The following is a 14,619-nucleotide window of genomic DNA, read 5'->3' as shown; positions in this document are numbered from 1 at the left end:
GACACGGGGTCGAGCCTCATTTTTAAATTATTCTCTTTGAGGAAAAAAGGCGTTTTTTAAAGAAAAAGCCCTTTCTGCAAAGGCAGCTGTTAGCCAGTTTGAAAATGACTGTTTTAAACAACAACTTGGATGGAAATGCCACCATGTGATGTCAAATGAGGTCAGAAGTTTCTTCACATTCTAAGAAAGAATGTTTCATATTTCAGAATGATTTGTTCTTATGTCTAGAAAGCATATGCCCTATAAGAAGGTTCACAGCCTCTAAAAGACTAGCCCTTTTCTTTTGTTTCTTGAACAACCCTCTTATTTGGTTAAAAGATTAACCACAAGTGGTTATTGTCATGGAAATACAGTACAATTTCTCAGTTATGCACAGCCAAGATTTCTAATAGAGTGATGGAAAGGGCAGGAGCTTCACAGAATGGGGGAATATAAATGAATAAACGAGACGATCTATTTAAGATATGACCCCTCTGACCGTGGGGGATTGTTTTTTTATTGAGGAGTGAGAAGAAACAGCACGGATGAACAGAAGCATAATCTCCTTGGGACAGTATTCCTGGCTGAACTCTGCGAACGTACTCTTTGTTTGTTCTCACTGTGCACCTTGTGAAGCTTAAATATAAGCAATTTTTTTTCCCACTCTTAACATCTTTTACTTAATACCCTGTGCAATGTTTACACTGCATGTTAAATCGTCTGCTTTCTCATCCTTGGAATACAAAGAATCAAAGGACACATTGCTACCAGCTGCAGTTTCCAATAGAAATACAGGACGTCTCATTCACCTCCCAATGACGCTGGTTTTAAACCAGTCTATCTCCACTGACTTCAACTGAGTTACTCCTGATTTACATCAGTGTAAGTGTGAGGCGAATCAGGACTAGAAGATCCTCATTTATGGAAATGGCTGAAATTAATTTTCCATTAAAAAACAAGGAATTTGGACCAGGTTTTTAAAGGTATCTAGGTGCCTAAAGATGCAGACAGGCATCTAGTGGGATTTTCCAGAGCACGTAGGCACCTAACTCCCATTGGCCACTAGGCACCTATCTGCATCTTTAAACACCTGAAGACCTTTAGAAATCTGGTCCTAGATACTCATCTGGTGTAACTCAACATAACTTCACTGAAATCAACTCATTTTAGGAACCACCACTCAGGTCAGTGGAGCTGTACTGATTTACACCATCTGAAGATATGGCCCAGAGTCCATTTTCATTTGCAAGTGTTTGAAAGGGCTTTTACTAGCATCCAGTGCAGCACAAAATCCTCCAGAATGTGCTATAAAACTGGATGTATTAAATTAGCTTTGATTAATTAGCTATTCTGGATTGCATATTATTCTGTTAACTGCAGCATTGCTTGAAAAAAAAATTGACAGAAAGCCATACGAAATACACATTTATGGAAAGCAAGACTAAAGACCATCAGGGGCCGGATCCTCAGCTGATGTAAACTGATGTAACTCTATTGACCTCAATGAAACTTTGACCTCACTTTGATTTCAAAGGATCTGCGCTCATTTCCATCAGCTGAGCATCTGCCTCCAGGAATCAGAAAGAAAAATGAAGGGGTCGGGAATGAAGTTAGCCATTGGGAAGCAAGAATGAAGAGGCTGTGGGAAAAAAAAAAAAAAAAAACACACTGGGATTCTAGTAAAACGCTGAGGCTTGGGAAAGTGCAGATTCTAGCCTCTCTTGTTTTAATAGCGAATGCTTTACTTCGCAAATGCAAATACAGCTTTGTCTGCAAAGCGACTCCTCGGATCTTTCCCATGAGCATCATGTGTTAAGGGAATCCCGCTAGAGCCCGTGACTATGTGTCACAAGACAGCAGTTACCTACAAAAGCTTCTTTCTCCAGCAGATGACATAAAGCTGGGCCAGGCAAGTAAGTTAATTAATAACGCTGTCTTCCATTCAGTACCTTGACTCTGCCGCCTGCTCTGACTCTTACTGTCCCTAAGGCAGATACTAGTGTGTAGGAAGCATTATTCACTTTCTATTTGTGCAGATGAGCAGAGCAGCAGGCAGAAAATTAAGTTCACAAGAACTTTCATTTCATGACTCATAAAAGATTAGCTCTTCTTTGCATCACTTGCCTCATCTGTTCCATCATCATCCTGGATCAACAGATATCCAGATCACACATTAGTCAATTAGCCTCTCCCTACTGACAGCCTATAAAAGATTGGAGTGTCACTTGTGAAGCCCTTGTTTTGTTACTGTGAGCCATTAAAATTGCCATGACCTGAGACTCCCCAGATGATGCAGGGGCAAAGATCCACCATCAGACAAGAGGGCTACCATGGACTTGTTTTGGGAGGTGAAATTCTCTCCTGGGCAGATCAACCAGTACAAGGCCCATCACCACTTAAAATCCCACTTGAAACCTATGATCTAGGGCCCAATCCAACTTCCAGTGAAATCAGTGGGAGTCTTTTCACTGAGTGCACTGGGAATTGGATCCGTCTCCTAATCTGCTCCGTTTTCAGAGCCATGGGTGGACACTGGTCCCGTTCAAGATCTATTGGCTAAAAATGCAAAAGCAATTTTAAAGAGATAGATGTGGAAAAAATGACAGCCCATCATTCCTGTTGCTTCGCTCCCCACCCTTAGGGGAAGAAGGGCGTTACCTCTTGTTCATTAAAATTGAGCCTGGATCTAAACTCAGAGCTCTTGCTTAGTTTTCTAGGGAAAATTGTTCAAAACAGCTACATAGAGAAAATGCAATTCTAAAAGCCCATTGCAGAACTCTGAGGGTAGGTTAGAAATGCCAGCTCTCAACACTGGCTCAAACTCAGCGGCACTGCTCACAGAGCACTGTGGCGCTCAGCACCAGTAAGGGTGGAAACGTTTGGTTCACCCGGGTGGTGGGGGCTCCCGTCAGCAGGTCTCTCTCACTTGTGAGCGATGTTACACTGAACGCCTGAATGATGCGGTCGTCAGAATACATCAGGGAGGGAGAAGAGCTGTTTCAGTAAAGAACAATGTTGGCAGAAGAACAAATGGGGATGAATGGACCCTGAGTAAATTAGGCTGGAAATCAGAAGAAGGTTTCTAACGGGCAGAGGAGTGAGGTTTTGGGATGGCCTCCCCATAAGAGGAGCGGGGGCAGGAAACCCTAACTGGTTTTAAGACAGAGCTTGATAAATTTATGAACAGGATGGTACGCCGAGGTTGCCCATGATAGCTGGGACTGGACTGCATGACCAGGAGGTCCCTTCCCATTCTACACTCTTATGGTCTTACAGGGATGATCCTCTGATGCCAAGTCACATCAGGAAGAAAGAGATGATGGAGGAGAAGAAGAAGATAAGACCACGTTGATGTGCCTGAATGGCTGGGGAAGTTGCATGGCGTATTCAGGTACCCAACTCATAGCATACATTGGCTGTTTGTTGAGCTGCTTAGCTTGCACTATTAAAAACAAACAAATAAAAAAAAAAAGGGTGTGGAATCCGAAGGAGGGGATGGGACATCTAATTTGATCTCTGCTGTACCTCTGTCTTAGTTCCTTTCTGCTCTTCTTGATACCCCAGCAACACACTAGACTCCAAAAGGGCCTCCTGCTAAGTCCAAGTGTGTCAACTGAAATTTCAGCCCAGCCGACCCCAAAAGATCACTGCTGCAAGTCAGCAGCGAGATTTCTAATTCCAGCAGCAGGAACAGAACTGTGCCAAGCCATGCAGCAAGGGTCTGCCACAAAAGCCCCCTTTTTTCTTCCAATTCCCTTCCTGTATCTTTCTTTCTGCCAGTCGTGTGTATCCTGATTTGTTGCAAATGGTTGTGTTTGTGAATAAGCCATAAAATTTGATCTGGATGCCAGTGTATTTGCACTGCAAGTGAGTCATCAAATATTTCAGTGATCTCCTGTGGCAGTTTCCTGCATGCTATGTCAGGGCAGCTGAATCCCTTAATTGTACAAAGGATGAAAAACAAATCTCTGGGTTGCACTAATGTGGGTTGTGACGGGGCATTTGGGACTAGGGCTAACATATAACAGATCTTTCCGCCACACAAATTAGACTCCCGACAATGACATTCCTACCCAATAAACCCCAAGCAACCCGAATAACGCCCCCAAACAACACTCAAACAAATCAACACAAAACAAGTCCATCTAAAAAGACAAAAACAAAAACACAACCCCAAGGAGAGTTTTTATCCCAAAGAGGAAGAAGTGCCAGTGACCTCATTGAGTCCACTAGGGATTTTGCTATTGCTGTTGATACTATAGTGAGGGGCAGCAGGCTAAAACCCTTAGAGAGACAGAAATAACCATGCCAAGGCCTTTTCAGTGACTAACTCAGGAAACCTGTAAACATATTTAATCCTTGGCAAAAGTCTGTGTTGGCATTCTTGTGGTATAGCCTTTATACTGTGGTTCTGTCTTGCCTATTTAGACTGTAAGGTCTTCAGGGCAGGGACCGCCTACTACGCCATCTGTACAGCACTTTGCACAATGGGCCCTGTAGTGGGGCAGCAGCCCCACTCCTGAAGAACAGGGATTAAAAGCAGCCCCGAAGAGAGCTGCAGCTGTGAAAGGCTAGGCTGACTGGGGGAAGCAGCCACAGCTGGCCCTAGAAAAGGGCTGTGAGCCAGGAGCTGAGCGAGTCTCTCTAGCTCTGGAGGGAGAAGGACCTGGCTGCCTGAGAGAGAAGGGTACCCGAGGCAGAACAGTGCTGGGGAATAGGGCAAGGGAGCTGGGGAGCTCCAGCCTGGTAAAACCCCATGCTGAGGCCTTGGTAAAGGCCCAAAAGGTACTGGGGCTGCAGAGGGGCAGCCCGGGGATAGGCAAAGGCAGCAGGTCCTAACCCCTTGCCAGTGATGAGTGGCCATTACAGACTGCAGTCTGCCCCAGTGAGCAGGGGCTACATGATGGGCAGTAGCCACTGAGGCAAGGTGGGTTTAGAGGGTTGGGGGTTTCCCTGGGAGGGGAGACCCACAGTGTGGGGGTACTGCGAGGGCAGAACCCAGGATAAGGGGCACCCGGGTCTGGGAGGGACACGGGGCCAGTGGCAGGTGAGACACTGGCCGGGAGGAGGCGCTCCATATGCTGGAGAGCTAATTCCCAAGATGACCAGCAGGAGGTGCCGCGCCGGGTCACCAACTTTGCTACAGGCCCCCATGCTTGGTTGGCCCTTACGCACTGCTGTAATAAACACGATTAATAATAAATAAAATAATAAATAATAAATAATAATGAACAAACATTATACTCTCAGATTTCCCACTGAGATCAAGAGGAGCTTGGGAGGTGCAAGGATTAGTACTTAGACCCATGTTGTGGTTTTCCCTTTGACAGAACAAGTCCAGAGAGCAGCATTTTTTGTATATTTTTAAAATGAGGATGTTTCAGACTGTAAAGCCATTTTCCTCTATGTTCGCATGAAGGCATTTTCAACAGCTGCCGTGGAAAACAGAACAGCTAAGAAAAGGATTTTCTCTCTTTATCTGTGTGCACTTTCAAAGTCACTGCTCTCTGAAATATGTATGGTTAAATGTGCCCCAATGCAGCTAGTGTTTTGAAATAATCATCTGAGAGAACGATGCATTCAGCCCGCTTTCACGGGATGGTGAAAAACTGGGTCACTCATTAAAGAACTGTATAGAGGGAGCTGGTTGATCTCATTCCTAAGTAAAGCATACTGTATTTAACAGCAATTGCATGGGCGTATTGATATATAAATATTGCTTTCAAGGCATTCTTCGTTCATCATAGATTTAACCAATGATCATGTTAATCTTTTATTAAAATTAATGATAATGTAGTGCAAAGTATATTTTGCATGTATTATAATTATGCAGGTGGTTCACAATGTATAGGCAATCTTTGTCATTCCTTTTCGCAAGCTTCAGAGCGGCATTTGAGCCAATAATCCATCTCTGTCACAGCAAAATGACTAAGCAAATAGGAACAATATTTCTTAGTCTTTGAAAGTAGCTCTTTTAGCCAGGCTTGGTTGCGTTTAAGGGTCTGATCCTGTGAGGGTCCCCTAGAAGGGGCCGCTGGAGGTCTCTTGGTACCTTCCCCGAGGCACACAGCCCCCCCGCATGATCAGACCTATGGCTATACTGCAGCTGGGAGGTGTAATTCTCAGCTCGGGAAGCGTACGCATGCTAACTCTAGTGCACTGAAAATAGCTACAGGGGCGTTGGCAGGCTACAGGGGCGTTGGCAGCAGCTCGGGTACAAGCCCAGCTGAAATCCTAGGTACATACTCAGGGAGCTACCTCCAGCTGCCATGCTGCTATTTTTAGCATGCTAGCTGGAGCAGAGCTAGAGCATGTATGTCTAGCCATGCTGGGAATGACACCTCCCAGCTGCAGCACAGGTGTGCCCTATGCGTAAATAGTTGATGTGATTGATTTATTGTGATGTATGAGATCTCAAAGGCACTGACCCATGCTCTGGCTTCTCTGTCATAAATTCAATTACACAACCATACCCCCACTCAAATGCCAGCTAACAGACGATCCCCTCCTGCCCTAACACATCCCCAGCGGAAAACAACACTAAACCCCTCTCGGTCACGGCAGGCAGCTCAGCAAGCCCTTCAAATACCTGCAGACACTTCAGATGACTCAGGAGAAAGCACGATTTAACATTCTGATTCAATTCTCCAGGAGAAGAGGAAATGTGAATGAGAAATGATAACTTCAAACAGCATTAAAATCCAATTGTGTGTGCTCGTGTGGCACCGAAGACAAGACTTTACAGAGCAAGAATTCTCCACTAGAGTTTTATTTTAAAAGGACATTAAAAATGAAGACACACTAGAAAAGCCAAGCCTAATCAAGAGAACAAAAGCCCCAAAGACTGTATGTGTATGCTTAAACTTTAAAGTCACCATGACTGCGCATTTGCTTAAACTTAAGCACATAATTCAGCGCTTTGCTGCATCAGAGCTAAAGAGCACCAGAAGATAAGGGGTTAACTGGGATAGGCTCAGAGCCAAACCATAATGAAAAAACCTCTTACGCATAATGCTCTATTGTTTTGCAGACATTTACATGCATGATTTGGGGGGGTAAGGTCCTCCACTCCTGTGTATCAGCAAAGCTCCATTGACTTCAAAGGAGATGTATTGATTTACCCCAGCTGAAGATCTGGCCCCAAAGGGTCCTCCATGTGAAAACAGGATGCTCTTGATAAATTAATAGACAATTCTCCTCAATGGGAAAGAGCTGTTTCTCTCACCCACTGTAAAACCTAGCACAACACTCACAGTAGTTGAGGGCTCACGGCATATTAACACACTGATGGACCACAACATGCAGAAGAGTTTCATTAGTAGATCTATATGTTAGTCAGGCTGTAAGATGCAGCAGCAGGATGATACAGACATCAAAAGATCAGTGTGAAAACTACTAGCTGCTATCAATAATATTACATTCTTATTTAATTTTTATTTTTCTATAATTGTGAAGGATAATATCGATGTTTACTTAAGCATTTTTTTCCTATTTTTGTAGATTTAAATGTCCACAATTGCAGGAAATTATGGGGAGGGACAGAACATCAGCCAAGGAAGTGGTCAGACAATAACGATTTAATGACAGTAGATGTTGAAAATTCAACAAGTTAAAGCTTTATAACCATTGAAATATACACACAACATCATATGTCCAAATATACAATGCAAGTACCCTTAAACCAAACTCTAATAAATTCTCAGGCAGCAGGTTTCTTACTCTGCCTATCTGTAAATTTTGATTATCGATGGAAATATTTGTTGTCGGTGTGTGTGTGTGGTGAAATCGATGTGTACTGACATTTACCAGTCAAAATCTAATCCTTCCAAGCCTAATAATATTGTACTTAAAATGCAGCCATTGCATCCCAGCCGTAGTAACACTGCAGCTCTTTGAATGCCGGAAGAACAATCCTCCTTCCAACACACGTACACTATTGCCTAGTGTAGCACAAGCCTTTAATTCCTTTTCCATTCGGAACAGCACAGCTGTCAAGCGAAGTGACAGCCTGTCAGCAAGGAGAACGCCCCCCACCCCCATGCCCAATTTACAGAGAACTGAATTACAGCACAGCAGTCCTGGTGTATTCTCCACAGGGCTGTTTGCCTCCATATGTTGTGTCAAAACACAACATGAATAAATGAAGATGTTCCTGGAAAGTATTTCATTAGGGGTTGGGAGAGATGGGCACACATGTCAATATCTCTTACATCACACCTACTCCTTCCAACGTGCCCCACCCTCTAGCTCCTGTTTATTACAGAGGGACAATTATTTCAACGTTAGCCCGAGTAACGAGGCTGTGCTTTCATGGTTCATCAGAATACACATTTCACTGAGCTCTGTCTGCCTACATCCAAGTCACTTCTGCCCTAGTTACCTTAAACGGGAGGTCACCAACATACATCTGAGCAGGCATGGTATGGTATTTACCAGCAGTGGATTTACCAGGTCAAATAATGTTTTGGGTTTTTTTTTTTTTTTAATCGCTCCAGGAAAACCTAGTTAGTCTCCATTTACGGCATTTTCTATTTTAAGAACTGTTTTGTTAATGCACACCCCATTACACTTCGTTTTAGGTACCTATTCCAATTGTGGTTACATATGGCTGCGGATCAATTTAGGGTTGTGCAAAGAAAAAAGTTAAACTGCAGTAGACATATTTAATATATATGATTATAAACCTGAGCATCAGAATGTCTGTGTACATTTCGGTTTGGTATTTTCTTAAGGAGGTTATAGGTGTCATGACTCAGATGTCAGTTTTCAATATTTTATCAACAATAATCAAAAACATGGAATTGACAATAATGCAGAGCAGCCATCAGAAACATGCAGAGTTGCAGATTACCACTCCAGGTCCTTTTGGCCACGCAGCATCCTGTAGCAGAAGACCAACTTTGATGTAGCGGATAGACCAAGCCTATTCCTCAGTTTTGAATGGATGTATCCAACGTTTGAAAAGATTCGTTCTATGCCCACTGAATTTGCTGGACCACCAGTTCTATGAAGTCAGATGGAATATCAGCATTCTTCAAATACTTCCATCATGTTACAGGGGAAACTTTTTCCTTGATAGTGGATGAAAACATTGATTTTGGATATGGAGTTTCTTCTACTTTAAATGCAAGTAAATATGGCAGAAAGTCGGGATTTTTGCTGAGCAACCACTGCCTGGCAATTTCTTCTTGTTCAGCTGACAATTTCTTCATCCAAAATATGCAGGAGTTTGGTCAACATGTGTACAGGAGTAATGGCCTCATGAAATCGCTTTTGTACTTTTGCTTTGTGTGCTGCAAGATCTTCATTTATCAGTAGATCCAACCATATTTCGCATGCAACAGCAACTGCTGATGTGTCCCTTTGGAGTGTGTCAAATGCCCCGGCAATTGGTTTCAACTGATTGATCAAGTTCTTTGCTTCTTGGTAAATACCTTGATTAATTATACTGACCACTCTCTCCAAGTTCTGCCTCATGATCACTCACAATCCTGAGATAATGTGGCTGATTTTTAACGTATGTTTCCAGACATGTTATTTGACTGTTCCATTGTGCGTCACCAGGGATTTGGGGTTGTACAGATCCTTGGCATTCTTTTAACCAGGCTGCAGGCTGATGGTGATTAAGAAAATACTTTTGTAAATCTACAACACGTGTCACCAAAGCACTTGGGGTAAGGTCTTGTCCAAGTAGATTGAGTCAATGTGATGCACATCCATACGTAACTAATGTGTCGTCATCTAGTTCCAAATCACTTCTGATACTTTGCATCGTTCTCTCATTGTCTGTCAGGCAGCTCTTAACACCACAACCATACAGTTCATTGGCTAAATCCTTGGCTTCTCTTGCCAGTGTAGCATAGTACTTTCCAGTCTTCTTATTACTTCCAGTATCAACTGCGGATACATAAACCACAGTTTTCCCTGTCTGCACCCAGTTCGCTATCACTGGGTCACTGTGCACATTACTCCAGCCATCTTGTATTAACATAACTGCTTTTCCATGTAATTCATGGCATGCTTCCACCCTCAAACCATCAGTAACGGTGTCTAATAGTTCACCTGCCACCTGCTTTCAACTGGGTGCTTTGTAGCCTGGCCTTAGGCAGCAGATCATTGCTTCAAACGTTGGATGCTCAATAACAGAAAAGGGAACATTACAGCCATAAAAAAATTCTGCAATTTTCAAATCTTTCGTTTCAGTTCTGGAGTTGGTTTTGTCACCAACAAATGCCTTCATGGTTGAAAAACCGTGGCACTTCCTTCTCGTTGTCTTTGGCCAACCTGGATCTGGCTTTCTTTCCATGTGCTTGGCAATGGCAGTGCGGTTTTGTCAATACCCTTTGTCCTTAGCAGCTGATTCTAATACTCGCACATGTTTAGCCAAAGTCAGTGGTTCCGGTATCTCATTGTTCTTTTCGCTGCATTTTGCAAAATGTTTCCTCATACGGTCCGCCTTCCCACTCACTTTTTCTTTGCAATTTCGGCATCTAAGACTCTCTGTGCCACCTTCCTGAACTCTCTCAAAATACCATGAATCGGGTCAAGCGGTCTTCCACCTTTGCGCATCTTGAAATATTTCAACGTGAGTCACGGTACTCACATTGTTCAGCTCCAACACTTGCATTCCAGCCAGCCAGGTCGAGAGAGAGTACTGGACTGGGCAGTACCTTTGGCAGTTTACCTCAGAGAGAAACTTCTCAATCTGGGAATCCCCCTTCTTTGTTTACTAAACAAACAGCTAATTTGCACTGCTGAACACAGAAGGGGAACTCCCAGATTGAGAAGGTTCTCTTTGAGGTAGCCAAGACAACAGCACTCAGCTTTAAGTAGAGGCTCTTTGGGGTTTTATTTTATTCCCTTTCATTAGAACTAAACAGACCAGATTACTGCAAATCCAGTATCAGATTGTTAACTATTTTTCAGTCATTTTCATTCATGTATTCTAATAAAATCCCAGGTTCTGGGTTTAAACTTTATTCACCAGCTCCCCGGCCAACTCTGCATCCCAGTCCTGGATTAAAAATGAATTTCTCAGCATGGGGGGAGGAGTGGGAATCGCAGCCCCCTCTCAATATTCTGCTTCATTACAGGAGTCTCCTAACCCGCCCTTTGCCAAAGAAGGTGCATTATGAAGTGGGAGAGCACAAGAAAGCAGCTGATCCGTATACAGTAAAGCATGTAGCCAGGGAGCTGCCTACCCTTTCCCAACCTTCCTCCTCATCTCCCCCCAACTCCAGATGACTGAGGGTACACAGAGATGCACAGCCCACACATAGCCCTTTGCGTCAAGCCTTGGCACTCTGCGCCCCAGGAGGCCTGCACACTTGCCCTTTGCAAACCTTCATGCCCTGTTACCTACCTGGCCGGTACTCTGAGCAGATGCATCTGCCCACCCTAGGCCAGCCCCTGCTGTGCTTACCCCTTCCTTAGCCAAAAACCCTCTCTGAAGTCCAGGGGAGCCTGGGGAAGGATGAATGCCTGCAGGCAGCACCAGCCCGGCTGCTTATGGATAAGGCGCAAGAATTACATTGGGGTGCACTCTCCCCCCCCCCCATCTTCTGCCCATTTCAGAAAGAAAAAGGCCCCGGTTCACAGCGCTGGGGCTAGCAAGGGCAGAGGGGACACCAAGCACGCCGGTGCCTAGACACCACGGAGACGGGCGCCACAGAACAGCCCCGGGGGGAGGTGGACAGACAGACCGGCTCCATAGACCGACCGACCCCCCCCCCCCCCCCAGGGCTGGCTCCCAGCTGCAGGTCTGAGCCCTGCCCCCCCCCGAGCAGCCCTTGGCCACCTCCGGCGGCAGCCCTCACCTTGTGCAGCTTCCACATGGCGCCCAGGGCCTTGACCTCGTGGCTGGAGTGCTTGCCCTCCTCCAGGCACTGGTAGCACACGGGCATCTTGCACGGCACGCAGTACATGCTGTGGTTCTCCAGCTCGTGGTCCGTGCAGGTGGAGATCTTGCGGGGGCTGAGCCGGCGGCTCACCCGGCCCTGGGCCGGCGGCACCAGGCGGTGCTTGGCCAGCGGGCCGCGGGGCGGGTGGCAGCGCAGCCGGCAGGGCTCGCAGTAGAAGACGTCGCACTGCTCGCACATCGCCGTGGCCTCCCTGGGCGCCTTCTCGCACAGCTGGCAGCGCAGCGCGGCCGCCTTGCTCTGCTGGTAGCGGTCGATCACCCCCTCCAGCACGCGGTTCTTGGGGAAGCCGCGCAGCCCCCGCTCGTCCAGGATCAGGCTGCGGTGGCACTGCGGGCAGGTGAGGCAGGCGTTGCGGGGCGCGGGGGCCAGGGCGGCCGGCGGCGGCGCGGCCGGCGGGAAGACCCGCACCCCGTTGGGCGACTTCTGGCAGGGGGTGGTGGGCGCGCTGGCGAAGCCGCCGTAGGAGCCGTAGCCGCTGTCCGCCTCGCTGTACAGGCTCATCTTGTCCAGGTCCAGGTAGTCGTAGTCGGAGACGCCCGAGGCCCGGCGGCTCTGCGGGGACTCGGCCTCGGGCGTCTGCACCAGGATGTTGCGGGCGCAGGCCTGGCACAGGCTGTGCGAGCAGGGCAGGATGAGGGGCTCCCGGTAGAAGGAGCCGCACACGGGGCATTTCAGCTCCTCTTCCATCTCTTCCATCGGCGGCGGCGGCGGGGAAGGGCGCGGAGCGGAGCCGGCGCGGGCGCGGGGAGAGTCTTTGCGCAGCGCCCTGGCCAGCGAGCGCCCGCTCCGCCGCCGCTCCACTGCCGGCCCCGGCCGCGCCGCGCGCCGGCTCTGCTCCGCGGGGCCCGCCCCATTGGCCGCCGCCGGCCCCGCCCCCCGGCGCCATTGGCTCGGCCCGCCCGCCAGGCTCCGCCCCTGCAGACTGCGGGGTGAGAGGGGGGCGCTGCGGGAGAAGGGGCGGCGGCGGCGGGAGCCAGCGGCCCCCCGCGCGGGACTCTCTCCGGGCCTCAGTGTCCCAATGCGCCCCTCCGGTTGGGCTGCGCCGGTCTGGCTCTGGCTGTGCAGCGCCGCGCACAGTTGGGCCACTGGCTCAGCTGCGGCCCCGAGGTGCCCTTGTCCTATGCATAAGGGCCCCCACCTTCAGCCTGCCCCTTCCTCCCTCCCGTCTGCTCCTGAGCCCCCCCCCGGGCCCAGGCCCCTGCGCCTTCTGCGACCTAAAGTTGGCAGCCAGCCCCACTGTGCTCTGCAGCAGCCTAGGGCCATCCCTTCCTTGGACAATTGGGCAGGGGGAAAAGTGGTCATCTGGTACATAGCCAAGACAACAAAATCCACTCTTCATAAGCCTCTTTATGAGCAAGGCATAACAATCCCCTCTGGTCGGGATGCTACAGCACCCTCCAGAGAAGGTGACATACTCCACCGGGGCAGGATTGTCTCTCTTCATTATTCCCCCTTGTTTTCAGACACTGGAGCTGAGACAAGCTTAGTACAAGTCTTACAGTCTCTGGGAGAGAGGTCTTGTGGGCTCCCCTGTTAGAAGTAGACATAGGGACTACAAAGGTCCCTGAACCTAAGCTGGAAGCACACCCAGAGCAAGTCTAGCACTGTACGTGTGTATGTGTGAATCTCTCCTTATTGGGTAGCTGTAGTCTGGTGTTAGACACAACAGAACACTTCACTGGAGTTTCTCAGGAAAGCTCCCTCGGTGAGCATTTGCAAAATAATGTTAACAGTTTTGCTTCTATCTTATTGCTGAGCTGTGTTAATTTCCTCTAGATATTATTGCAAAACATGCACCTTGAAATGCTTCTCTAGTAAGATTCCCTATAAATAGCTGTGTACAGCATTGATTTACTGGGTGAAGAAATCTATAGGGTCTGGAGTAGGGAGGAAACTAATGGTTTCAAAATGCAGAGAACAAAAGTGGAATTTCATTTAAAAAGTGTCTTGCAACCTTTGCATGCTCTGACTTTTATAACTTAAAGCACTTACCGATTGGGGCACTGCCAATGTGTTTGATAAAAAAGGTAAGATATATGGAGAGTTCTACATTCTTGCAATGAATATGTTTTTCTTAAGACTCCCCCCCCATATGGTATTTACTGTAGGTCCTATACAAGAATTATATAGTGATACAAAATGTACTAGTCCAGCGGATAATCACAGAATCATAGCAATGTAGGTCTTGAAGAGATGTTGAGAAATCACCAAGTCCAGCCCTCTGTGCCGAGGCAGAACCAAATAAACCTAGATTGTCCCTGATAGGAGTTTGTCCAACACGTTGTTAAAAATCCCCAATGATGGATATTCTACAGCCTGCCTTTGGAAGCCTGTTCCAGAGCTTAACTATCCATAGAGGTAGAAAATTTTTCCTATCTAACCTAAATCTCCTTTGCAGCAGATTAAGTCTATTACTTCTTGTCCTACCTACTGTGGACATGGAGAACAATTGATCACTGTCCTCTTTATAACAGCCCTTCAAGTATTTAAACTTTTAAGCCCTTAACTGTTATCAGGTCCCTCCTCAGTCTTCTTTTCTCAAGACTAAGCATGCCCAGTGTTTTTAACTTTTCCTCATAGGTCAGGTTTTCGAAACCTTTCATCATTGTTGTTGCTCTCCTCTGGACTCTCTCCAATTTGTTCACATCTTTCATAAATTGTGGCACCCAGAACTGGACACAGTCCTCCAGCTGAGGCCTCACAAGTGCCCAACAGAGTG

At 47.0% G+C, this 14,619-nt stretch overlaps 1 protein-coding gene across 11 annotated transcripts in view; it reads right to left on the bottom strand.

Annotated features, from left to right (window-relative positions):
- TRIM9 (tripartite motif containing 9) overlaps nucleotides 1-12,687 on the bottom strand; it is a 128,521-nt gene extending 115,834 nt beyond the window's left edge. For all 11 annotated transcript variants that reach the window (XM_084631285.1, XM_084631291.1, XM_084631293.1 and 8 more), the window contains exon 1: nucleotides 11,796-12,687. In XM_084631285.1, coding sequence (XP_084487411.1) covers nucleotides 11,796-12,596 — 801 coding nt within the window. In that variant the 5' untranslated portion in view covers nucleotides 12,597-12,687. The remainder of the gene's footprint in view (nucleotides 1-11,795) is intronic.
- Nucleotides 12,688-14,619: the final 1,932 nt, after the last annotated feature.

This window comes from Lepidochelys olivacea (assembly GCF_965140295.1).
Source record: "Lepidochelys olivacea isolate rLepOli2 genome assembly, chromosome: 6".
Classification (NCBI taxonomy): domain Eukaryota; kingdom Metazoa; phylum Chordata; order Testudines; family Cheloniidae; genus Lepidochelys; species Lepidochelys olivacea.
Note: the sequence above shows the minus strand (reverse complement) of the source record. Positions and strands in the feature narration are given on the sequence as shown.